The sequence below is a fragment of the Myxocyprinus asiaticus genome, chromosome 3 (assembly GCF_019703515.2).
Source record: "Myxocyprinus asiaticus isolate MX2 ecotype Aquarium Trade chromosome 3, UBuf_Myxa_2, whole genome shotgun sequence".
NCBI lineage: Eukaryota > Metazoa > Chordata > Actinopteri > Cypriniformes > Catostomidae > Myxocyprinus > Myxocyprinus asiaticus.
This window is the reverse complement of record NC_059346.1, coordinates 28337943-28365893: the sequence shown is the minus strand read 5'-3', so window position 1 is coordinate 28365893 and position 27951 is coordinate 28337943. Positions and strand designations below refer to the sequence as shown.

At 37.8% G+C, this 27951-nt stretch overlaps 1 protein-coding gene across 5 annotated transcripts; it reads left to right on the top strand.

Annotated features, from left to right (window-relative positions):
• Window positions 1-161: 161 nt before the first annotated feature.
• On the top strand, window positions 162-8441 carry kyat1 (kynurenine aminotransferase 1). Of its 5 annotated transcripts, none has more exons than XM_051675559.1 (14): window positions 176-695; window positions 948-1054; window positions 1144-1202; window positions 1747-1894; window positions 2111-2260; window positions 2354-2440; window positions 2533-2658; window positions 3565-3685; window positions 3776-3852; window positions 6692-6781; window positions 6857-7043; window positions 7288-7364; window positions 7473-7559; window positions 7922-8441. In XM_051675559.1, the coding sequence occupies exons 2-14, from the start codon at window positions 983-985 to the stop codon at window positions 7979-7981; spliced, it is 1341 nt and encodes a 446-aa protein (XP_051531519.1). In that variant the 5' UTR covers window positions 176-695; window positions 948-982; the 3' UTR covers window positions 7982-8441. The 5 variants fall into 5 exon arrangements, 4 of the variants coding, with proteins under 4 accessions (XP_051531526.1, XP_051531519.1, XP_051531515.1 ...); XM_051675555.1 differs by having other exon boundaries at window positions 945-1054; XM_051675552.1 differs by having other exon boundaries at window positions 176-1054.
• The last annotated feature ends 19510 nt before the right edge of the window (window positions 8442-27951 follow it).

The window sequence follows — 27951 nt, the reverse complement described above, 5'->3', positions numbered from 1 at the left end:
ACTGCAATGGCAAGGTGTACAGAGAAAAAGGAGTTACATTTTGGTCTGTTCTCACCCAAAACCAACTGGATCGCTTCAGAAGACATTTATTAAACCACTTGAGTCTTATGGATTACTTTTATGCTGACTTTATCTCCTTTTTGGAGCTGTTAGCGTTCTGGTCAACATCTGTATTATATACAGTGCTTATATATTCTTCTAAAAATCTTCGTTTGTGTTCATCAGAAGCTAGAAATTCATACACGTCAGGAATGACATGAGGGTGAGTAAATGATGAGAGAATTTTCATTTTTGGGTGAACTGTCCCCTTTAAGTGTATAGCTGTTTACACTGAACGTGTCCTAGAGCTAAAACATAATAATCTAGATGCAAGCGCTACGAGCGCAGCTGTTTCGAAACGCGTTTTAAAAGTTGAAGTTCTTTTTAATTTGACACGGCGCTCCTGCATGACACGTAGTTTAAAAAACAAAACAAAAATCAGCGAAACACGTTGCAACGGTCAAAGGTGGACAGACGCAAGAACGCGTTCGGCTTGAACGGTCCCTAAATGTGACTGGATGGACTGCGCACACAACGGAAGTAGTCTTACAAAAGTAAAGTCTCCTCTGGAGGAGGCGCTCAGTCCTCTTGGCGACAGAGGAAGACGCTTAAGGAATAACTGACGTCTTGAACAACTGGAGAAGTGAACGAACAAGGTTTGGTGCAGAAGCAGAAATGTCATGTCTAAATCGTTTTTAGATTACTGTATGGAATTGATATTTATCATAATATCATTTGCTTGATTTCTGTTTTGAATGTCCAAGTCCCAAGGACGAAACTGCTGTCGTTGAATTATTGACAGCAGCACGGTATTTAAAGGCTGACGGAGCGCAACTGCAATAGATGTGGCTTAACACGGCATAACATAATCTCTTACTGTACGTGTTACTGATTTACGCCTTTAGCAGAACACCTGTGGTAAATGTGTTTTTGAAATCCTGGTATGTGGAGAAGACCGGCAGGAAGTGGAGCTTCAGTTTCAATCAGATTAGTAAACTCATCTTTTCATGATAAGGTAGGAGTCGTTTTATTTTCAGCATTGGCCATAACACTAAATTGCATTTGTGGTGTAATTTACTATATTTTTTTTTTGTTTATACGCAGGACATAATGTCTCGCAAGCTGCACGCGAGAAGGATTGAAGGAATTGACAAAAATATATGGTAATTAGGTTTCATTTTTATAATAAAGAATTACAATTAAATGGGCAAACCGCCGCGATTGTGTATCAGTGTTGGTGATAGTTTCATGCGTAGAAGGACAGTATGTGAGGGATAATGTGCAGTCAGCCGGTCATTTTGGAAAAATTAATCTCCCTGAAGATAATTATTTGCGATGGTGACAAGCTCAATATATCCCTTAAAAACGGTCTATTTTATACGGACAAAAATGTTGATTTGAGTTAAATATGTTTTGTTATTTGAAAAGAAAGCGAACGTGAGAAGTGAAACAATATGTGGCCAAGTATGTATATGTATGTGTGTGTGTATATGTATGTGTATATATATATATATATATATATATATATATACTTTGCCACATAATGCTGCAATTGACCAATCAGAATCAAGTATTCCACAGCATAGTGTAATAACATTTTATTTTTGAATTCTACTCCGAATGATTTCTGCTTATTCTGTATCCTACAAATGAAAGTCAAATTGTCAAGTAAATTTACGTTTTTTATTTTGTGCATGTTATTTGTAGGGTGGAATTCACTCAGCTGGCTGCTGACTACAAGGCTGTGAACTTGGGTCAGGGATTCCCTGATTTCTCCCCACCTAGTTTCATTAAGGAGGCCTTCTGCAAAGCAGTGAATGGAGGGGTCCCTATGCACCAGTACACACGTGCTTTTGTATGACTTTTAAAGTGCAGGTTTTACCATATGATTTAGGTGTTCATATATCTCCTGCATACATTCATTTGTTTGCATTGCTTCTCTAAGCTTTAACATCAACATATTTTGTAAAGCTTGTTTACTGAACTGATGTCTAGCCACATAATATAGTAACAGATTAGCAAAACCACCAACCAAAGTATAACTTTTGCTAAAAACTTGGCTAACAAACAGGGCCACCCACCTCTTGTGAAGATCCTGGCCAAGTTCTTCAGTAGGATTATTGGTGTGGAAATAAATCCACTGGAGGATATCCTGGTGACAGTAGGAGCCTATCAAGCTCTTTTCTGCACCTTCCAAGCCCTTGTTGATGAGGGCGATGAGGTAAAGTTATCAAGACAATATTCATGTCCATAACATGAGATACACAGTAGTACGTGTTCAATATGTCTGCCCCCTTCTCATTATCCTGTGCAGGTGATTATTGTGGAACCTTTCTTTGACTGTTATCAGCCAATGGTAAAGATGGCAGGAGGAACAGCTATCTATGTGCCTCTCAAACCTGTATGTATCATTTAACGTGATATTTTGGAAATAAGCTTAAAATGTTTATTTTTTTATTTCTATTTTGAATAATGCTTTCTTTGTATTCACAGAGAGACGGTAGTGGTCCAGCTTTATCCAGTGCTGAATGGGTATTGTCTCCAGAAGAGTTGGCGTGTAAATTTAGTTCTCGTACCAAAGCAATTGTCATTAACACTCCTAATAACCCTCTTGGCAAGGTGAGTTGGTACTAACAAATAAAGGACAATTTTACCCATTTATATACATTTAATTGTATTCTACATTTTAATCTCATTAAAACCATAAAAATGTCATGAAATATCAGGGTAATATTGCACCCAAGAATTACATTTTGCTCAAAGAAATTTAAAGGTTCACTCAGTAATTTGTTCCTCATTTAAAAAGTTTAACTTCTAAAGAAATGAATAGTAATTGTGAAACATATGTATAAAATCATTACCACTCATGTGAGATGAAGACTTCAGTCATATCAGTAACCTTATAAAAGCTCTTTTATTCTACATGGGGCAGGGATGCCTCATAGGGGCTGCCATGTTAACATCACATGACCAGCTGAATACTCCTGGCTTAATCTCAGTAACTGCCCTGTTATTGTACACTTTCATTCATGGATTAAATCAATCCTGGTTTACTGTGCATAGTAAACTTCTACAATTGCATTGGTAACTGAAAACTACTGTGTTTGAATAATGCAGCTTTCAGGCCACTAGGTGTCTAGGAGTGCACCTTTAATCCTTTTTAAGACCATGAAGATTTTTCTTTTTGCATTGTGACATTATTTTCATGACAATTAAGCACATTTAAAACCCCTTCCTCTAACTGTCAGAACCTGTCAGAATAACCTGTAATGTGAAAAAGTATTTTATGTATTATAATTATACATTAAAAGACCATACATGATAAGATAATGCTTTGTAACTTAAGTGTATAATTAAGGCCTTCTTTATAATTATAAGTAATTTATAAGTATTTGTAAATTACAATTGTATTGTATAGTAACTGTAGTCAGAATGGGGTTAGTGTTGACCACAGAGACCTATACTGTATGTTCAGGCTGACCAATTAAATCTTGCTCTTCTATACATAACTGTTGTTTCCTGTAGGTCTATCAGAGGGAGGAACTTCAGGTGATCGCCGACTTATGCATTAAGCATGATGTAATTTGCATCAGCGATGAGGTTTACGAGTGGCTCACATATGATGGAACAAAACATGTGAAGATCGGTAAGAGCAGAACTTTATATGTCACTTTGCAATAATTATGGCTTTTGGGAAGGGGATTTTGAAAGTAACAGAACTTTTTTGTTTTGGTAGCCAGCTTTCCAGGTATGTGGGAACGAACTGTCACCATTGGTAGTGCTGGCAAGACTTTCAGTGCCACAGGATGGAAGGTGAGCTGGTAAAATTCAGGGGCTTAGAGATTTAAGTACTTAAATTTGATTTCCTCTGATGTAATTTGCTTCGTGATGGGTGAAATTTAAATGTGTTTCATAAAGTTCAGAAACATCTATGAATTATTTTGTGCATGTATCAGTTTGGCATGTTGTTTAAGCAAACAAGCCTTCGTTATGTTATACTATTTTGAAATGTTTCAAAAATGTTAAAATTTAATTTCAAATATGTGGCTTACTTTGAGTCAGTTTTGTAATTAACCTAGTGTTGGAGCCATTTATGTAAATTGTGTAATGTTTTTGTTGTTACTGGGTGGCATTATGTTAAAAACCTGGGTTTTAGGGCGGGTCTGGGAAGCTCAGCGAGTATTGACGCTGACTACCACCCCTGGATTCACAAGTTCGAATCCAGGGCGTGCTGAGTGACTCCAGCCAGGTCTCCTAAGCAACCAAATTGGCCTGGTTGCAAGGGAGGGTAGAGTCACATGGGGTAATCTCCTTGTGGTCGCGATTAGTGGTTCTCGCTCTCAATGGGGCGTGTGGTAAATTGAGTGTGGATCACGGAGAATAGCATGAGCCTCCACATGCAGTGTCTCCACGATGTCATGCACAATGAGCCATGTGATAAAATGCACGGATTGGCGGTCTCAGAAGTGGAGGTAACTGAGACTTGTCCTCCGCCACCCGGATTGAGGTGAGTAACCACGCCACCACAAGGACCTTCTAAGTAGTGGGAATTGGGCATTCCAAATTGGGAGAAAAGGGGATAAAAAAATAAAATAAATAAATAAAACACCTGGGTTTTAGGAAATTCAGGTGGTCTGGGTGGTACGTAATGGCATACAACCATACTACTCTTATTATTTCTGAGATGCATAGATATGACAGAAGCAGTAAGAGTAGTATGGGTACTATGCCATTCCAAAATCAGCAACAGTTTTTGACCTTGTCGTGTAAACGTGAGACGTGAAGTGTGATGTTGGAATATGGAAAACATCTCGGTTATGTATGTAACCTCAGTTCCCTGAGATGAAGGGAACGAGGCATTGTGTTCTGCTAACACATATGGGAGTGTCCTTCTACACGACCTAGTTGAAACCTCTCTACAATAACGGCAATATTGTAATATTGGCTATGGTGTTTGAGCCCCGCCCTTTTAGGCGCGAAGCTGTCCACTTTAAAAGCAGGCGCACAAACACCATTTCTCAGAATTTTCTGACTGTGGGACAAAGAGCACATCGCTCACACCTCAAAGAACTTGTAGTGTGGCCAGCATTTGCAATGTCTCGTTCCCTTCGTCTCATGGAACTGAGGTTATGCATGGAACCGAGACATTCCCTTATGAATCAGTACACTTGACATTGTGTTCTGCTAATGCATATGGGGAACAGAGTCCCATCACGTTGCACTATATGACATAACCTTCCCAGAGAGGAAACATGGCGCCGCAGTCTCACGGGACAGCGACCAACATGAGTATGCCGCAAGAGGGGAACACTCAGAATATATATATGAACTATGGTCATATAGTATGGATTAACCCCTTCACGAACCCAGTCGGAAAGGAAGTTTATTTATAGTGCCTGTAACTTTGGGAGCACAATAGTCAGAAGAGAGGCATAAGTATATATTTGGCCAGTAAAATAGCAAACGCTCTAGACAGAGAGGACTTGTTTTGAGAAAGACGTTATGTCTAGGTTGTAAAACCTTGCGAATGTGTTTCGAGAAGACCATCCTTCTGCAAAACATATGTCTTGTAAGGACACACTGTTCGTCCATGCCTATGAAGAGGCCACGCCTCTAGTTGAGTGTACTTTAACACCAATTGGGCAATTTGCACCCTGCGACTCATAAGCCAGGGTGACCATATCAACGATCCAGTGAGAAAGTCTTTGCTTGGAGATGGACATTCCTTTCGTGTGTCCTCCATAGCACACACAGAGTTGGTCAGACAGTCTGAACTAGTGTGTGCACTCAACGTATGTGTGTAGCATTCGCAAAGGGCATAACAAATGCAAGGACTGTTCCTCATCCGAATTAAATGGAGGATGGAAAAAGTCCTGAAGGTGAACCATATGCACTTTTTGGCTATTGAAAATTTAACATTTTAATTTAATTCTTCTCAAATGAATGAAATTACATGAATAAAGATTCGTTCATTTTGCTGAATGAGACTCAAAGATCTAAGTCAGTAAAATGATCTGATCTTCCCATCACTACTGTGATGTGTATGTGTTTGTGTTTAATTTGGATACAATAAAGAAACACATAATTTTAAATCTACTCTCTGAACTCTTGGACTTTCTCAGTACGAGTTAAATACTTACTCAGAGCACCTCTGGTTTTAATGGTAAGTCATTACACCAAGGTTCATAAAATCAAATTGTCCCTCATTTTAAAATCAACATATACTGCAAAAAATCTGATCTGCATATATTGTAGATTGCCCTTAAATAAAAAATATATGCCAGTGATTCTTGAATTCTTGTTTCATTGTAGCTGCTTTTGCCTCAAATCTTTCCATTGCACTTACAGGTTTTTGTCCAGCAGATGTCATCAGCATGTCATTTTTCGAGTGCTTTGAAGCACAGGGAATGATTTTGCAAATTAATTGGATCAGTTTATTCAATGCTTCTTTTCTCCTATACTACTTTGCCTCTGTTGGTCATGTTTTCTTTGACTAACTGGCAAAGCCATGGTGATAAGGCTCTATATGAATGAAAATGTACTCTTTCAAGATTGCCATATGGATTAGTGAAATAGCAATAATTTGGTGTAGATAACATTTATTTTAGGTAATAAAATACCTCTCATCATATATCTCATCATTATAATGTAGGTGGGTTGGGCGATGGGATCGGGGCATATCCTGAAACACCTAAAAACTGTTCATCAGAACTCTGTGTATCACTGTGCCACTGCTGCCCAGGTAAAACATAACAATTGTTTGGGGGTAAAGTGTGTGTCATTTTTCAATGTGCTGACATTGTCAGTTGTTCTGTAGGAGGCTGTAGCAGCAGGTTTTCAGAGGGAATATGATGTATTTGGAACAGAGGACAGCTATTTCCACCAGTTACCCACCCATCTTCATGACAAGCGGCACAGGCTGGCAGAATGTCTGAAGAGTGTTGGCCTGAAACCTATACTGCCCCAGGGAGGATACTTTATGATTGCAGATATCTCAAATCTTAGTAAGTGGCAGACTGAACAAAGTATTTAAGGAGGAACTCAGAATACTTAAGGGGGTTATACAGAATTTTCAGTAAATAAGGCTTTGAAATTAAATTATGAGATTTTTATATCTATCGATCTGTCTATCTTTCAACAACTTATTATAAGAGGGATAACATTGTTTTTAATATGACTAGTCATAGACACAAACTAAGTATTCTTATATTTGCTCTGTTTTGATTTTAATATAATTTTTTCTTTAAGAGGTTGACCTTACTGACCCTAGTACTAAAGATGAGCTCTATGACTACAGATTTGTTAAATGGCTCATAAAAGAGAAGGTAAGCAAAGGCATGGGTGATTTAAGGATAGTTTCTAAAATTTGGTTGTGGTGGCATCTAGGAGCAAAACATGTTCTTGTTAATATTGTGTTCTTGACTTCTGCATAGGGACTGGCCACTATTCCGGTGTCTGCATTCTACAGCTCAGAACACAGTGCAGACTTTCAGAAATACATCAGATTCTGCTTTGTCAAGGTAGTTTTAACACATAAGTGATGTGAAAAATGAAATGCATGATTAAAAAATAAAATTACATGATTATTGGGCTGACAATAGATTAGAAGAATCTCGATTAATCTCACTTCATTGTAAGTAGTGTAATAATGCATGCAGTCCCTTTTGTAAGTAAATTTTTTTTTTTTTGGCCGTTTGCGTGGATGACATTCATCACCATACACCGTTCATTTTCTTTTACGCATTGAAAAAATAAACCGCATTAAACATTTAATCGCATACGTGAACGTGTTAACATTGTCAGGCCTAATAGAAATTATATAGATTGCTTTATGTAGGTGAATTTTATTTTTTTACTATTATTTATCTGTCAACATTCATAGGAGGACTCAACCCTGAAAGCAGCAGAGGAAATCCTGAGACAATGGAGTGACAAAAAATAAAAATTCAAAATCTTGACAGTATAGGCTGTCTGTTTGCACAGACAATCGAAATGTAATGAATGTAATGTTTGCTTTTAGACTTAGCTAATCAGAAATGAGTCATGTTTTCAAGCAGTTCAGGACACAGGACGAGTTTTAAGCAATGCTCAAATTGAATCAAGTCTTATGGGGGGTCCCCACCATAAAAAGAGTTTGAGTTAAAGGTGAAGTTGCTAACCTCAGAGGAAACAGAAGATGGTGAAGGGGGCAGGGCTTCTCTGAAGGCGCAGAGAAAAACAGACACAAAAGTGACAAGTAAATGAATAAATACATAATGATAACATAACTTTTTTTTTTTTTTGTAAACAAGCATCAACATTAACTTTGAGCAACAGATTCTTCTGCAACTTCCCAGTTTTTGAGTTCCACAATATCTAAAAAATAATGAAAAAAATAAAATAAAAAAATTATAAAAATCTCAGATCTCTTTTTCTCTGATGTGAAAATGTATTTAAAACAGCACACGTTGACCAACATGGTTTACACAAGAGAAATCAAAACAGCATCATACAAATATCAGGCATACTCAAACATATACACAATAACAATCTCAGTCTTCAAATGAGATTTAAAAACATCAGTTGTGGCAAAGGATATGTAGAAACTATTCCAAAAATGAGGTGCCGCAACCGAGAAGACATAATCCCCTTTAGATTTTAGATGGGAATTTGGGACGTTTAGGAGTAGATTCTGTGATGAGTTTAAAGGTCTAGTAGTCTGACATTGGTGAAGGAGGTCAGAAATGTAATAGAACAATGTTGACTCTTTCCATTACCTTAATGTACATGGATGCCTTTGATAACATAATTCTTTACATTTTAAATGATTATTTATAAATTCTGAAGAGCCAAGTTACTGACCTGTGTATGCTTTTACGTGAAGATGCTCAGTTTAACATACTGATATGATTGGAGTCTTAATTTTAATGTGAGTGGTCATGATTTCATACATGTATTGCAAAATTACAATTCCTGTCTTTCGGAGTTAAAGGAATAGTTCACCCAAAAATGAAAATTCTCTCATTCACTTACCCTGATGCCATCCCAGATGTGTATGACTATCTTTCTACAGCAGAACACAAATGAAGATTTTTAGAAGCTAGAGCTCTGTCAGGTCCTTATTATAGAAGTACACTAGTGCCAGCACTTTGACGGTCCAAAAGTCATATTTAGGCAGCATAAAATTAATCCATGCGACTCCAGTCGATCAGTAAATGTCTTCTGAAGCAAATTGATAGGTTTATGTAACGAACAAGTCGATAATTAAAACGTTATTCACTTTTAAAAAGCGCTTCCTGCCAGCAGCTGACGTGAAGCGTTACGTAAGCGCGTCTGAGAGTTTACACGAGAATTCGGAAGCGTTGCTTATTTACAACAGAAGAACAAACGTCATGCGAGAGTTCAGCCATTTCAAACATCAGAGCCCTGGATGGAAGCGCCGATTTAAAGTTAAAAAACGTTTAATTATCTACTTGTTTGTTACATAAACCTATCGATTCGCTTCAGAAAACATTCAATGATCGACCAGAGTCGCATGGATTACTTTTATGCATCCAAAATGTGACTTTTGGATCGTCAAAGTGCTGGAACCCATGTACTTCCATTATAAGGACCTGACAGGGCTCTATCTTCTAAAAAAATTAATTTGTGTTCTGCTGAAGAAAGACACATCTGGGATGGCATGCTGAAATATTTAAGCTTTTTTTTTTTTTTTAATGAGGAAATAATTACTGAGAGCACCTTTAACAGAAAGAGAAGGCAACCACACAAAGGTACTTTTTGTCTGATAGTGTGGGCAGTAGCGGTTTTAACCACCACGCAAATCACGCCGGATCCGAGAGGAAAGTTCCTCAATAACCGCGAGGGGTGACATGTTCTGAGTACACGCGCAAATACGCTGTTGTCAGTGCTCTCAGAGCGGTTCATGTTTGAGGTCCGCCGGGTTCGGGTCAGTTTTTCAAGGACGACTTAAGGTTCGTGTTTGTAATTTATGAAAAAATATACAGGCCTTCTGAACTTGTTTCGCCCACGCGCTCTCACTCACAGATAATCGCGAACGGATGAGGGGCCGTTCACACCGAACGTTTTTTTTTTTTTTTGCGTGCGTCTGCTCTTTTTTTCCATTGTTCTTTGTAAACACGTGCTGGACGAACGTACATAGCTGCTGCACTGCGTCTCGCTGTTTCTTCAGTGTCTCACGCAGGACTGGCACATTATTAGATGCTGTGTCAAGTTAAAAATAACATTTTAACGCATGTCGAGACACCTGCGTTCTGTTTCATTCGTTGTGCTGCGTCTAGATTGTTTTTAGTGCAGGTGTCACAAAGATTTCACAAACTGAACAAGTTCAGGTTGCAAAGAGGTGACTGTTACAATGTTTAACATTATTCCAGATTGTTTTGCACCAAGCAAAGTTTGTGAATTTTTCATTCCCCTTTGTGAATTTGTAACTAGTAGCTCCTAAAAACATGCAAAAAAAAAAAAAAAAAAAAGATTTTAAGACCAAATAGTTTTCCTAAAAAATGATGTCCACATATGTGGACAATGGGACTTAGTTGTGAATTTTTAAATAATACCAAGCCATAGAAAGTAATAAATAAATAAAATAAAAATAAAATAAAATGTTTTTTTGCCAAATTGTTTGTTTCCAGGAGTGTTGGTTATTCATGTTTTTGAGACGTTACAGACATTACATCAGAAATTAGCAGAAATAATTCTGCTAATTGGCCAGCACCATCCAATCACTGCTATCCATGTTTTTTGTTTTTTCAATTAGCATTTTTTATTGATTCATAGACATATAACAAAGAAAAAACACAACATATATACACTGAATCAACATTTAACATTAACCCCCCCACCCCCCTCCAAACACAAACAGATAACCCAGTGGTCAAATGCCAACTGACAAAGACACACAAACAGACAATAAAACAGTAGAAAATATTTAGATATATATATATAAAACATAAAAAGTATACGTTCAAAAACAAAAAGGCTAAAAAACACACATTTAAAACAAAAAAGTCTCCCTCCACTGCCCCTCCCCGAGAGCCTTCTAAAAAGGCTAAATAGCTGCCCCATTTCTTATTGAATAAATCTATTTTGCCTAGCCTTTATGTGACAATTCTTTAAATGTCGCTACCCTGCCCATCTCTGCATACCACTCATGAAAGGAGGGCGCTCCAACCGACTTCCATCCTCTAAGGATAACCTGTCTGCCATAGCCATCATAACACCGACCAGGATCCAATTCTTCATGTACTTATCCCCTACATCAATGACCGCCCCATCACCTAAAATAAAGAGTCTGGGGCAAAATAAGATTTGAGTACCTAATACGTCACCCATAAAACTCTGGACCTTCAACCAGAATTCTTGTATCTTATACACAGTTCTTGTACACACCACAAAAAAACATGGGTTATGTCCCCATCTGATTGGCATTGCCAGCAAGTGGGTGTGTCTTTAAAATCCAGCCTCTACAATCTAGAAGGTGTCCAATAGAATCTATGTAAAATCTTAAATTGCATAAGGCGCACCCTTGCATCTCTAGATGTATACTTGACGTTTTTTAGAATCCTAGCCCACACTCACTCCTCCAATACCAAGTTTAGATCTTTCTCCCATAATCTCTTGAGCGAAGTTGAAACTCCATCCCCCGGACTCTGAATTAGCAGGGAGTAATACACTGATCCCTCATGGCCTTTTCCAAATGCACTAATCACCACTTCCAGAGTATCTGCTGCTTTAGGGGGGTGTATACTACCCCCCAAAATAGTACAGAGCAGGTGGCACAGCTGTAAATATCTAAAGAACTGAGATCTGGGAATCCTAAAATGTTGAACCATATTTTCAAAAGATCTCAACACTCCACTCTCATATAGGTCACCGAGTGTAGTAACCCCCCTCACAATCCACTCTGACCAGCAGAAAGGGGACTTATTAATACATCAATTTGGACTCTGCCATATGTTCGAGGCAACATTAAATAAATGTCCGACTTAAACACTCTGGACACTTTTGTCCATACCGAGTGCAAATGCGAGATAACGGTGTAACTTAACTTCTCCGAATATTTTGATAGAAAGGCTTTGCAGTGGCGAAATAGGGGCAAGAACTTCCTGTTCAAAACAAAACCAGGGAGGGGCTCTCTCAGGTGGAAGCGACCAATGAGCCAAATGTCTGAGACCAAATGCATAATAATAAAACAAAATCTTGGGTAGGCCCAGTCCACCTTTGTCAGTCGGCCTATGTAACTTATTGAAATGTAATCTGGGATGCTTACCATTCCAAATGAAGGACTTCGCTATGCTATCAAATTGCTTGAAATAAGAGAGGGGGACATCTACAGGGAGAGATTGTAGCAGGTAGTTGAATTTTGGAATGCAATTCATTTTAATAACATTAACCTTCCCACTCATAGATAAATGTAATGAAGTCCACCTGCCCACATCGCTCAAAAACCTTTTTATTAAGGGGTCAAAATAAATGACACAGTTTTGCTGGAAATAAAATGCCCAAATACTTAATGCACTGTGTAGTCCACTGGAAGGCGCCCGGCTGTCAGAGCCAAAGCTTCAGATTTAGACGAATTGACTATGTATCCTGAGAACTTAGAAAAGGAATTAATAATTCTGTGGAGGCAAGGCATAGATATAGTGGGGTCGGAGAAGAATAATAAAACAAAAGTTTATGCGCCATACCTCCCGCTACCACCCCTGGTGTTATCATCTAAATCATCTTCTTTTCTTATCGCGGCTGCTAATAGTTCCAGGGCAAGACAGAACAATAATGGGGAAAGAGGGCAACACTGCCGGGTGCCCCTGTCCAAAGTAAAATAATCTGAAATTAATCCATTTGTTGGTACCGCCGCTACCGGGTGTCTATAAAGTAACTTAATCCATCCAATAAAAGTATTCCCGAACCCATATATTTCCAAAATTTTAAAAAGATAGTCCCATTCTACCATATCAAACGCCTTTTCAGCATCAAGTGAGATGGCAGCGACCGGAGTCTGATCATTCGCCACTGACCACATGATATTGATGAAACGCCTAATGTTATCAGAAGAGCTGCAGCCCCGAATAAACCCCACCTGATCTATATGTATAAGAGATGTCATAACTTAATCGGTTAGCCAGAATTTTTGACAATATATTTAGCTGAATCAGGGAAATTGGATGGTAAATCTTACACTCGCTTGGATCTTTGTCCTTTTTAAGAATCAGACTGATCCGGGCTTGTGTTATGGTTAGCGGAAGCTTTCCATTCTTTAATGATTCCATATAAACTTCTAACAAAAGTGGAGCCAGTTCTGTATCATAAGATCTAAAAAATTCAGTGACAAAGCCATCTGGAACTGGAGACTTGTCTGTAGGCAAGGCCTTAATTACCTCACCAAGCTCCTCCAAGGTTATCTCAGAATTAAGAGAATTTTTTTGCTCAGTGGTCAGTTTAGGGAGTTCTAATGGTTCCACAAAGTTTCTAATATCTTCATCAGAAGATGAAAACGTGGAGTTATAGAGATCAAGATAGAATTCTTTAAAAGCATTATTAATAATAATGGCCAAGGTAAAATTTCACCACCAGCAGATTTCACTGAAGGATTGGTAGGAAAAGACTCTCTCTGTTTTATATATCTAGCCAAAAGCTTCCCTGCTTTGTCCCCCGACTCAAAGTATGACTGTCTTGCCCTGAATAGCCAAAACGCCACCATCCTCGACAAAATAGTATTATATCTGTATTTCAATTGGGTCAATTCTCTGAGGCCATCAGATGACATTCGGCACTTCAGCTCTGCCTTGGCAATTTTAATATTCCCTTCCAACTCCACGAGTTTTGTGCTTTGAATTTTTTGATGAATGAGGCATACTGTATGATCCAACCCCTAAGAACCACCTTAAGTGCCACCCAAGCCACGCCCACAGAGGATACTGAGGACCAGTTGGTCTCCATATAAACATTGATTTCAGCCTTTAACATTTGTTGGAATTCAGGATTTTGCAAAAGTGATACATTAAAGCACCAACTATATTATTTCTTTTTCTCTGTATGTGGCAACACCTCTAAACTCACCAGGGCATGATCTGAGACTAAGATGTTTCCAACTGAGCAATCAACAACAGATGAAATGAGGGACTTAGATATAATTAAAAAAAATCTATTCTAGAATAAATCTTATGGACTGATAAAAAGAATGTATAGTCCCTACCAGATGGGTTCAAAAGTCTCCAAATATCTGTAAGACCAAGATTTTTACACATCCTGTGAAGCGTCAGTGTGGCTCTAGGGGGCTTACACACTTTTGCTTCACTATGATCAAGGATTGAGTCCATCAATAGATTAAATTCTCCTCCCAATATTATATTATGAGGGATGCCAGCGGCTTGCAGCATCCCTTCAAGATCTATAAAAAAGCCCTGATCCCCAGCGTTAGGTGCATATTAGCTAAAATCAACCTTTGCCCCTGAATGTCTGCTAAAACAATAATGACTTTTCCTAATTTATCTTTAGTCTGTTTGAGATATTTGAATTGTAGATGCTTACTTATCAATGTAATGACGTCCCTGCTCTTACTTGAGCCAGCACTAAAGAAAACATGTCCACCCCATATCTTCCCAAATTTTTCAGCTTGAAAGATGTGTTTCTTGTAGAAACACTATATCATATTTCTGACGTTTAAGACAAGAAATAACCTTCCTTCTTTTTATGGGGTGCCCCAACCCATTAACATTCCACGTGGAGGGAGGTCACGTGACAGTATGCGAGAAGCAGACGTGTGAGCAGCTAGCTCTGCGCACTTTGCTGGTTTTTTGATTATTTTCATGTTATAACTGGTGAGATTCGATACATCCATTTACATATTTGCTCTTTGAGGTAACCATGGCAAAGAAGTCAAAATCCTCAGACTCTGGAGACATTAAAAGACACTTACGTGCTCAAGCTGAAACCTCTGGCGAATGGAAGAAATCCAGCATCAACTGTCCAACATCTTGGTGATGCTGACGAAGGTTGTTGCTGACTTGGAGGATCTTGCTGTAATACGTCGATCGATTACAGCAATGGAAACAAAATTCTCTGAGTTGGTCACAAGAATGACAGATGTTGAGAAACTAATCGATTATCTGGAGTCATCGGAAAGGGAATTATCCGCTAATCCGCCCGTGTCCAAAACAGACTTGGAATGCACTTTGGAAAAACTGGAAGATCTCGAAAATAGGAACCGAAGGAACAATATACGAATTGTTGGAATTCCTGAGCATGAAGAGGGCAGAGATATGGTGAAATTCCTGGATTAGCTCTTCCCGAGTCTGCTCGACATAACAGGCCATAAGGTGGAAATCGAGCGAGCTCACAGAGTCCCGGCTTGCAGATCTGCTGAGGGAGAAAGGCCCCGATCAAATCTGGCCAAATTTCTGAGATCATCCGATAAAGATCTTGTGTTACGCGAGGCGAGGAGCAAAGCAAAGCATTCTTGAAGAATCACAATATTTTCTTGTTCCCGGATTTTGCGAATTCGACGAGAGAAACGCGATCGGTTCAAGGAATGTAAGAAACTCTTACATCAACGGAAGATCGCTTTTGCACTGATGTTTCTGCCAAACTGAGAATAGACACCAAGGACGTCAGCAAAGTATTTTTATGCCCCAAAAAGGCACTGGCCTTCATATAAACTATGGGTGAGTAAACCACTGGGCGTTCCTTTATGTGAGTGGACTGACTCGATGCTCAGTGTCTCGACTGTCTAAGGAAGCTGGGTGCCATTTTTTGTTTCCTTCTGCGTTGGCTCTGCCTAGTGGCTGGAGTTTGTTTTGTGGCATGACACTCCAAGAAACTTTTGCATTGGCAGAATATCGCTTTTACACTGAAGTTCCCGGCCAGATTGAGAATGGACACTATGGATGACCGCAAAATATCTACATGCTCACATAAAGGATGTCTTTTATAAAGTTGATGGACTGAGTAAGTCATGGTGTATTTTTTTTATGCAGCCTCCAAGTGAATTTGACTCTTGATCATCCAAGGATCCAGGATGCCTTTTTTCTTTCTTTATGTGCTGGCTCCGCCTAACGGCTGGAGCTTGTTTTGTTGAATAATACTGCTTCGGGTCAGCTGTGGATGATTCTGTTCGTTCTTTGTGCTTATGCCCCCTGTTGGCTGGAGTTTGTTATGTGGAGTATTTTTAAGGGACATTAGAATGATTACGTCATCTGCCACACTCATAACAGCCAGCTCATTGAACATTTTTTTGTCTGTCTGAGAAAACTGAATGGCTTTATATCAGCTGGAGTTTGTTTTGTGGAGGAACACACCTTCAAGAGTTCTGTGAATGAATCTACATGTTCTTTGTGTTTATTCTGCCTGTTGGCTGGGGTCTGTTTTACAAAGTATTTTCTGTTATGTAATTTTGCATCAAAATTTGTGCAGAAGCACTGGACTTGAGCAATCCGATGGCAAAGTTGCAGCAGGGGTTCTTGTAGGCGTTCATGGACCTTCTGAGTTTAGAGGGATTGACGCCAGTTGGCGCTGTCGTGCGTGGGGTTAATGCGCATGTTTTTCTTTTTTCTGTTTGTTTTGTTCGGGGGAAGTTCAGGGTTTGATTGTTGCATTAATGGGGAATGTGGTCTGTATAATCTTGCTATTGACACACAATTTTTTTTTTTATTATATCAGTATGTAAGATGTTACAGTGTATCCGGAAAGTATTCACAGCGCTTCACTTTTTCCACATTTTGTTATGTTACAGCCTTATTCCAAAATGGATTAAATTCATTATTTTCCTCAAAATTCTACAAACAATACCCAATAATGACAACGTGAAAGAAGTTTGTTTGAAATCTTTGCAAATTTATGAAAAATAAAAAACGAAAAATCACATGTACATAAGTATTCACAGCCTTTGCCATGACACTCAAAATTGAGCTCAGGTGCATCCTGTTTCCACTGATCATCCTTGAGATGTTTCTACAACTTGATTGGAGTCCACTTGTGATAAATTCAGTTGATTGAACATGATTTGGAAAGGCACACACCTGTCTATATAAGGTCCCACAGTTAACAGTGCATGTCAGAGCACAAACCAAGCCATGAAGTCCAAGGAATTGCCTGTAGACCTCCGAGACAGGATTGTATCAAGGCACAGACCTGGGGAAGAGTACAGAAAAATGTCTGCAGCATTGAAGGTCCCAATGAGCACAGTGGCCTCCATCATCCGTAAATGGAAGAAGTTTGGAACCACCAGGACTCTTCCTAGAGCTGGCCGCCCAGCCAAACTGAGTGATCTGGGGAGAAGGGCCTTAGTCAGGGAGGTGACCAAGAACCCGATGTTCACTCTGACAGAGCTCCAGCATTTCTCTGTGGAGAGAGGAGAACCTTCCAGAAGAACAACCATCTCTGCAGCACTCCACCAATCAGGCCTGTATGGTAGAGTGGCCAGACGGAAGCACTCCTCAGTAAAAGGCACATGACAGCCTGCCTGGAGGACTCTCAGACCATGAGAAACAAAATTCTCTGGTCTGATGAAACAAATATTGAACTCTTTGGCCTGAATGGCAAGCGTCATGTCTGGAGGAAACCAGGCACCGCTCATCACCTGGCCAATACCATCCCTACAGTGAAGCATGGTGGTGGCAGTATCATGCTGTGGGGATGTTTTTCAGCGGCAGGAACTGGGAGACTAGTCAGGATCGAGGGAAAGATGAATGCAGCAATGTACAGAGACATCCTTGATGAAAACCTGCTCCAGAGCGCTCTGGACCTCAGACTGGGGTGAAGGTTCATCTTCCAACAGGACAACGACCCTAAGCACACAGCCAAGATAACAAAGGAGTGGCTTAGGGACAACTCTGTGAATGTCCTTGAGTGGCCCAGCCAGAGCCCAGACTTGAACCCGATTGAACATCTCTGGAGAGATCTGAAAATGGCTGTGCACCGACGCTCCCCATCCAACCTGATGGAGCTTGAGAGGTCCTGCAAAAAAGAATGGGAGAAACTGCCCAAAAATAGGTGTGCCAAGCTTGTAGCATCATACTCAAAAGGCTTGAGGCTGTAATTGGTGCCAAAGGTGCTTCAACAAAGTATTGAGCAAAGGCTGTGAATACTTATGTACATGTGATTTTTTTTTTTCCCGTTTTTTATTTTTAATAAACTTGCAAAGATTTCAAACAAACTTCTTTCATGTTGTCATCATGGGGTATTGTTTGTAGAATTTTGAGGAAAATAATGAATTTAATCCATTTTGGAATAAGGCTGTAACATAAGAAAATGTGGAAAAAGTGAAACACTGTGAATACTTTCTGGATGCACTGTAGTATGAGTGGATTATCTCTCTCCACATGGAATGTGAATGGATTGGGGCACCCCATAAAAAGAAGGAAGGTTATTTCTTTTCTTAAGCTTAAGAAATATAATATAGTCTTTCTTCAAGAAATGCATCTTTCCCAACAGGAAGCTGAAAAATTTGGGAAGATATGGGGTGGACATGTTTTCTTTAGTGTTGGTTCAAGTAAGATTAGGGGAGTCATTATATTGATAAATAAACATCTTCAATTCAAATTTCTCAAACAGATTAAAGATAGAATTGGAAGAGTCATTATTGTTTTAGCAGACATTCAGGGGCAAAGGTTGATTTTGGCTAATATTTACCAACCTAACGCTGATGATCAGGGCTTTTTTATAGATCTTGAAGGGATGTTGCAAACCGCTGGCACCCCTCATGATATAATATTGGGAGAAGACTTTAATTTATTGATGGACTCAATCCTTGATCATAGTGAAGCAAAAGTGTGTAAGCCCCCTAGAGCAACATTGACGCTTCACAGGATGTGTAAAAATCATGGACTTGCAGATATCTGCCAACTTCTGAACCCATCTTGTAGGGACTATAATTTTTTTTCATCAGTTCATAAGATTTATTCTAGAATAGATTTAAAAAAAAAAAATCTAAATCTCTCATTTCATCTGTTGTTGACTGCTCAGTTGGAAACATCTTAGTCTCAGATCACACCCTGGTGAGTTTAGAGATGTTGCCTCATACAGAGAAAAAGAAATCATATAGTTGGCGCTTTAATGTATCCCTTTTGCAAAATACTGATTTCCAACAAATGTTAAAGACTGAAATCAGTGTTTATATGGAGACCAGCTGGTCCTCAGTATCCTCTGTAGGCGTGGCTTGGGAGGCACTTAAGGCGGTTCTTAGGGGTCGGATCATACAATATGCCTCATTCACCAAAAAATCCAAAGCATGTGAACTCGTGGAATTGGAAGGGAATATTAAAAGTGCCGAGGCAGAGCTGAAGCGCCGAATGTCGTCTGATGGCATCAGAGAATTGACCCGATTGAAATACAGATATAACACTATTTTGTCGCGGAAAGCGGAGTTTTGGTTGTTCAGGGCAAGACAGTCATATTTTGAGTCGGGGGAAAAAACAGGGAAGCTTCTGGCAAGATATATAAAACAAAGAGAGTCTTTTTCTACCATTCCCTCAGTGAAATCTGCATGTGGTGAAATTTTTACCTCGGCCATTGATATTAATAATGCTTTTAAAGAATTCTATTTTGATCTCTATAGTCCCACGTCTTCATCTACTGATGAGGATATTAGAAAATTTGTGGAACCATTAGAACTCACTAATTTGACGACTGCGCAAAAAAATTATCTTGATTCTGAAATAACCTTGGAGGAGCTTGACGAGGTAATTAAGGCCTTACCTTCAGGTAAAGCTCCGAGGCCAGACGGTTTTGCCGCTGAATTTTTTAGATTTTATGCTACAGAACTGGCTCCACTTTTGTTAGAAGTTTATATGGAATCATTAAAGAATGGAAAGCTTCCGCCAACCATGATGCAAGCCCGGATCAGTATGATTCTTAAAAAGGACATAGATCCAAACGAGTGTAAGAGTTACCATCCAATTTCCCTGATCCAGCTAGATGTAAACATTTTGGCTAACTGATTAAAGTTATGACATCCCTTATACATATAGATCAGGTGGGGTTTATTAGGGGCCACAGCTCTTCTGACAACATTAGGCATTTTATCAACATCATGTGGTCAGTGCCGAATGATCAGACTCCGGTTGCTGCCATCTCACTTGACGCCGAAAAGGCGTTTGATATGGTAGAATGGGATTATCTTTTTAAGATTTTGGAAATATACGTGTTCAGGAGTACATTTATTGGTTGGATTAAGTTACTTTATAGATACCCTGTAGCGGCGGTACAATCAAATGGATTAATTTCAGATTATTTTACTTTGAATAGGGGCACTCGGCAAGGTTGCCCTCTTTCCTCATTATTGTTCTGTCTTGCCCTGGAAACATTAGCAGCTGCGATAAGAAAGGAGGAGGATTTTCCAGGGGTGGTGGCGGGAGGTATGGCGCATAAACTTTTGCTTTACGCAGATGATATTTTATTATTCGTCTCTGACCCAACTCATCTATGCCTTGCCTCCACATAATTATTCATTCCTTTTCTATGTTTTTAGGATACAAAGTCAATTGGTCTAAATCCGAAGCTTTGGCTTTGACAGCGTACTGCCCAGTAACGGCTTTCCAGCCGGGCACTTTGAGTGGCCTAAACAGGGCATTAAGTATTTGGGCATTTTATTCCCAGCAAAATTGTGTGATTTAGTTAGTTAATTTTGACCCCTTAATAAAACAGTTTTTGAGCTATGTGGACAGGTTGTCTTCATTATATTTATCTATGATCGGGAAAGTTAATGTTATTAAAATGAATTGTATTCCAAAATTCAATTACTTGCTGCAGTCTCTCCCTATAGATGTCCCCCTCTCTTATTTCAAGCAATTTGATAGCATAGAGAAGTCCTTCATTTGGAATGGTAAGCATCCCAAATTACATTTCAATAAGTTACATAGGCCGATTGACAAAGGTGGGCTAGGCCTACCCAAGATCTTATTTTATTATTATGCATTTGGTCTCAGACATTTGGCTCATTGGTCACTTCCATCTGAGAGAACCCCTCCCTGGTTCTGTATAGAACAGGAAGCACTTGCCCCTATTTCACCACTGCAGAGCCTTTCTATCAAATTAATCGGAGAAGTTAAGTTACATCCCGTTATCTAGCATTTGAACTCGGTATGGACAAAAGTATCCGGATATTGTTTTAAATGTTGCCTTGAGCATATGGCTGAACCCTAAATTATGCATCAACAAGTCCCCTTTTTGCTGGTCAGAATGGATTGGGAGGGGGGTTACTACACTCTGTAACCTATATGGGAGTGGAGTGTTGAGATCCTTTCAAAATTTGGTTCAGCTTTTTGGGATTCCCAGATCTCAGTTCTATAAGTATTTACAGTTGTGCCACCTGCTCTGTACTGTTTTTGGGAGTGGTTTACACTCCCCTAAAGTGGCAGATACTCTGGGAATGATGATTACTGCTTTTGGAAAAGATCATGAGTCATCAGTGTATTACTCCCTGCTAATTCATAGTCCGGGGGACGGAAATTCAGCTTCTCTTAAGAGATTATGGGAGAAAGATCTAAACAAGTATTGGTACTTGGGATGAGTGTGATTAATTTATTATTTATTTTATTATTATTTATTTATTTATTTATATTTTTTGGTTTGTTGTGTGTCTATAATTATGTGACTGGATTATGTTCTGGGGTGTTGTTGTTAGGCGGGGGGAGGAGTTTATGGTTAAACATTGATTCTGTATATAAATGTTTTGCTGTTCCTTTCTAATACATGAATCAATAAAAATGTTAATCGCAAAAAATGTTTGAAGCAGCTGACCTACCAGAATGCTATGATGTAATTTGCATATGACTGTAAATTGCTTTGGAAAGTTTTGTAAAACTTCCTGTCTTTCTAACTGTTCTCATCGAATCGTGTTGCTTATTGAACCTGCAGAGAACAAACAGTAAAATATCTCTCATTTGATTATTGAAAAAAAAAAAAAAAACATTCCACGTGGAGAGAGACAGTCCACTCATATTAACATTTGACATTTTGACATGTTAGAAAAAATAGATTGTGTGTCAAAAATAAAATTATAAATACCACATTCCAACATTAGTGCAACAATCAAACCCCAAACTTACCCCCAAACCAAACAAACAGAAAAAAGAAAAACCTGTGCATTAACCCCGCACACATCAGCGCCAACTGGCGTACATCACTCTAAACTCAAACAGTCCATGTATGCCTACGAGAGCCCCCGTGACAACTGTCAGATTGCTCAAGTCCGGTGTTTCTATACAAATTTTGTGAGACAGAATTACATCAGAGAAGATAATCTATAAAACAAACTCCAACCAATATGGGTCATAAGCACAAAAAACGTGCAGATTCCGCCTAAACACTGTCCCGAAGGAGTGCTATTCCATAAAACAAACTCCAGTCGCTAGGCGGAACCTGCACAAAAAGAAACAAAAAAGGCACCCAGTTTCCTCGGACAATCAAATGGATGTTCAGTGAGTCAGGCCCACTCTGCAATGTGAGCACTACATAATAACTTACTCCATGAAGGACAATGCTTGCTGGGGACATGTAAATAATTTGTGGCCGTCCTTAGCATCTATTCTCAGTTTGGCCACGAACATACACTACCGTTCAAAAGTTTGGGGTCACTTGGCTGAAATGTTTCACATGATCTTAAAAACCTTTTGATCTGAAGGCGTATGCTTAAATGTTTGAAATTAGTTTTGTAGATAATAATATAATTGTGCCAACATATTAATTTATTTAATTACAAAGCAAAAATGTTATAAATGTTTTTTTTTGTTGTTTTTTTTAATTGATGACTTGGACCGAATAATTAAGAAAAGCAGCCACTAAGTGCCCAACAAAAATGGGAACTCCTTCAATACTGTTTAAAAAGCATCCTAGGGTGATACCTCAAGAAGTTGGTTGAGAAAATGCCAAGAGTACATTTCTGCAAAATATAGGCAAAGTGTGGCCACTTTGAAGATGCTAAAATATAACATAGTTTTGTTATTTTTTTAGTCACAACATAATTCCCATATTTCCATTTCTGTTATTCCATAGTTGTGATGACTTTACTATTATTCGAAAATGTGAAAAAAAATAAAAATAAATACAAAATACAAAATAAAGAATGAGTAAGTGACCCTAAACTTTTAAATGATAGTGTAAGTGCAAAAGCTACCTTCTGTTGATGTGAGAGTTTCTTGCATTCCTTGAATCGGTCACGTTTCTCTCCTGTCGAATTCGCAAAGTCTGGAAACAAGAAAAATGTTGTGGTTCTTCCAAGAAAGCCTTCCTTTACTCCTCACCTCGCGTAAAACAAGGTCTTTATCGAATGATCTCAGAAATTTGGCCAGAATTTATTGGAGCCTGTCTCCCTCAGCGGTTTGCCGAGCCAGAACTCTGTGAGTTCGCTTGATTTCCATCTTATGGCCTGTTATGTCAAGCAGACTCGGAAAGAGCCTGTCCAGGAATTCCACCATATTCGGACCCTCTGCTCTCTCTGGAATTCCAACAGTTCGGATATTATTCCGCCAGTTACGATTCTCCATATCTTCCAACTTTTCCCAGACGTGCTCCAAGTCCGCCTTGGTCGATAGCTGATTAGCAGCTAATTCCCTCTCCGATGACTCCAGATAATCAATCCGTTTCTCAACATCTGCCACTCTTGTAACCATCTCAGTGAATTTCATCTCCATGGCAGTGATTGATCGACGTATTACAGCAAGCTCCTCCAGGTCAGCAACGACCTTTGTCAGCACTGCCGACACGTTCATCAATTCAGAAAAGTGCACAGAGCTCACTGTTCACACGTCCGAACCTCCACTGTTAACCATGTTAAAATAAAATTTTGCATGAAAAATTCTGAATCTATGTACTGATTACCATTGTTGTCCCATGTCTGCCAAACATGTTGAGTGTTCCAAACATCATCTGCAGCCTGAACTTTTGACCGGATGTTAGGAGTGAATGCACATGGCTGAATAGGAATGCTATAGGATGTTCCCTTGCTCCCTATTTAGTGAATGACTTAACCTCCAGTGTGCTTTCTCTATGCACTGGTCTCAGAACAGTTTGAAATGCACCTCATTTTCATCCTAAGTCAGCTGTTTATCTTTATAATGCATCATCATGTACCAATCCTAAAGTAGAAAATCTTGTCATCTTTATTAGCTAATTTGAGTACATTTTACAGTTAAATTAAATAAGTACATTTTACTTAACTTTTGGAAGCTGGTGTTCCCAGCATGGTTTCACTGTTTGCAAGTTGATTTACACCGTTTTTATTGTTGCTTTCGTTGTTACGTTTGGTAACTTCGTATTTTGTGAAGTCTGAAGCTCATTTTCTTCTCCAAATTACCCGTTCATGTTCAAAAATATTATCTGTTGATTGTTACTGTCATGGTGTTTTGTGCATGCACAGCTCTGAATCTTACTGCTTTCACCATTAAGGAAGATGGTGTTTTCTATAAGACTACATAGCTTGCATTAAAGTTCTCTGCTGAAGGCTTCTCTGTGTTATGTGGTACAAGACTAAGTATGTTAAAATGCATGGAAACTCTAGTACACTTTTAAAAGCTTGGCTTAATTCAGTGCTATATTGCTTAAGTCAAATGTACAAACAAATGTGAGTAAAGTTTAATTGAAACAGAGAGTATTGGAAAGTAAGTTTTACTGGGGAATTTCTCATTAAAGCCATCAAAAATTGAGTGTAGCCTTTACTTGAAAATACGGCCTGTTAAATTTACAAGCAATTTCTGCTTGGAAATTGTTTCCTTGGTTTTATTAAGTTAAAAATGTTCAGTGTAGTTACAAAGTTCCTTGTATTATTAACAGCATTATCTGAGAATAGAATTTCTTTCATATGTAAGCAGAATGGACAATATAGCTGAATTATACCTAAATAAATCGATATTGAATTGAATCAAAATCGGAATAGAATCAAAATGGGAAATCTGTATCAATGTTCAGCCTTAATTAGAAGAGAGTTATGGTCTGAGTACAGGCAGTTTTAGGGGCACTAGTCCTAGGCTGAGGCTAGAAGAAGTGAGTAATAATGTTACATCCTATTTTTGATCAAATAAAGAAAAAATACAATGAAATGTACACTTTTTTTAAAGAACAGTTTAGTGGTTGTCTCAGATTAATCGATTTAAAGTGAAAATGTTGCTATTTTCAAAACTAAGGACAGGTCAAATTATGGGGATATGTTCTGTCTCATGCAGTAGCTTATCTCAAGAATCAGTGATCTCTCTCTCTCTCTCTCTCTCTCTCTCTCTCTCTCTCTCTGTTTCAGATTTGAGAGCTTATGCACTCAAGCTGTGATCACACTTTTTTAATATAGGCACTTGTTAGTTTCTGATTTATTTCTAGTTTTAGCAGGCGATGCATGTGTTTTAAAAGATCTACATATTCTAGCGATCACAACTTTATGCATATACTGTGTTAGCACTTTTCAGCAGAGAAAAATATTCTGTTTTTTAATACTGTGTAACACTGTTTATAAATACGTAACTATGCAGAACTGAAAATGGCACATAAGCAGTGCAACATCAACATTTTAGTCACTACTGTTATCTGATATGGAAAAATGATTAAATAATCAAGGTGATGACTATGGTAACAAATCAAAAAACACTGATCAATGACCTAGCTAACCAATAAACACAAATTTAGTAGCTCCTTGGAACTACTAAATATGACTGTATGATATTATAAGGTTTCTTTACAGTTTGTTCAATTATATTTATAATGTATATTATACTTGTATATTAAACAAACAAAAAATATTTTTAATGTTAAATACTGTATGTTTTAACTGTTGCATCTATAAAGTATACATGAGTATAATATCTTTTTCATGCCAATATTCCCTTATCTTTATACAATTGTATTTTCCTTGTAAATTAACATTTTGCAATGTTAAATGGTAATGAGCAGTGTTGGGAGGGATCTAATTACAAGGTAATTAGTTACATGTAATCAAATTACTTTTTTTAGTAAAAAAAGTGTAATGAATTATATTTTAAATTCTTGTAATCAGATTACAGTTACTGACTTTCAATTAATTTAATTACATTTAAGTACATTATAAGGTTATGCTTATTTCTAATATATTATTTATGTAGAATACATGAATTATGGCCCTGTAATGAGTCATTGTGAAGGATAAATGTGAGATACTGAGTGTATGACTTGTGTGTAACAATAAACAAGGAAGAAATATAGACATTATTTTGAATTTGTTGAGCGGAAAAGTGTAAATAGTAATATAATTACTTTTTCAATGAAGTAATTAGTAAAATAATCTGCTTACAATTTTATTGAAATAATTAGTCATTTGTAGTGGATTACTATTTTTAAGTAATTTACCCAACACTGGGAATAAGTAATGTTCCCAGCATGAGTTGCCAAACCCACTCTGTCCTTAGATGAAACAGAAGGTTGGAGGGTTTCTGAAGGCCCCTTAAAATATGAGAACTTAAACATATACTATAAATAAAAGTATAAGCATACATGTATGTTGCAATGTATATTTGCAACAGTAAAGTGTCAAACTTTTCCACAATCCCCAATTTCCAGAAAGCATCTTCTAAGGAACAAAAAATTCTCATGTGATTCTGTTTTATTGATATCAGTATATCAAAGAATCTGCCATATTTAGCATCTCTGATTTAAAAATGATATCTCGGTAATTTAGCAGTTAATGTCATTTTTCTGCATTCTCAGAAAAAAGGTATGTCCCTTTCCACTAATTCTGCCTTAAAAAGCGTGTGGTAAATGTGGGCCCAGCTGATGGTGAAATGATTAATCAGCCTTAAAAAGAACAGGTACAATAACTGCATAACTACTAAAGTAGAAGAATTACAGATAGCTTGATTCCTCTGGTTAATTTGTAACTTGAAAATAAAAATGAATTCATTATTATTTTACTTTCCATAGAGGCTGTTTATAGTTTAGTGTTGTTGAGACTGAAGTGAAGTGTACTCTCGAACAACAAATGTAAAACATTCTGAAAAACACTTCTTCAGCCACATCTAAAAAAATCTCATACTTACGACATATACTGTAAAGACCTGTTGAGCAATCCAGCCTGGGTCATACTATCGCAATACCATCTACTACCCTCCACTTTCCTGTCATCACTTCCACATCTAATAATACAAAATAAAATAAAAAACAGTTTCAATATGAGTTTTGTAATATTAAATTTGCTGTATTTTAATAAATTAAAGATAAGGTAAGGTAGACTCATTCTGTAAATACAGTTTTTCTATGCATGTCTGCTAGTGGGAGAATGTTTTTTTATTTATTAATATAACATTTTATTATTTTTTTCTTTTCTAAAGTTTGGACATTTACCTAATGTTCATCAAACATTTTCAAATTTAAAGATCCACAGTGACTTTCAAGAGAGCATACTATGTTTGTATTTTAATGTTTTGTGTTTTTAATATTTTAATGTTACTTAGCGTTGACACTTTTGTGTTCCAGTGTGAGAACAGAGATAATTAATAGCATTTATACTTAAAACATTTGGGTGTGGTTCTATGTAGAAAACATTTTGTGTTTCTTAATTCTCCCCTTACATCTCGCATTTTTCAAAACCACATTGCAACCTCTAATTATTATTAGAGAAAAAAAAAACACATTATTTCAGGAAACCTATTTTCTGGAAACTTACATTGTCACATTTGTAATATGTAGGGTTGGGGAGTAACGAAATACATGTAATGGGATTACATATTTAAAATACAAAATATAAGTAACTGTATTCCACTACAGTTACAATTTAAATCATTGGTATTTAGAATACAGTTACATTCAAAAAGTATTTTGATTACTGAAGAGATTACTTTGCATTTTATTGTCATTTGATTCATTTAATATTTAGCCCTTTCAGATGGAGAACATTTATTCATATAAATGATGTGATCCAAAGTGCATTTGAACAGCAGTGAAGCACTTTCTTATGATGTGTTA

Excerpts from the sequence above, each read along its gene's own strand:
- kyat1 (XM_051675559.1), top strand. The coding sequence starts at position 983 with ATGTGGAGAAGACCGGCAGGAAGTGGAGCTTCAGTTTCAATCAGATTA. Across the intron at positions 2,261-2,353 it reads TTGTTGATGAGGGCGATGAG|GTGATTATTGTGGAACCTTT; the intron begins GTAAAGTTATCA and ends TATCCTGTGCAG. Across the intron at positions 7,560-7,921 it reads TCAGATTCTGCTTTGTCAAG|GAGGACTCAACCCTGAAAGC; the intron begins GTAGTTTTAACA and ends CAACATTCATAG.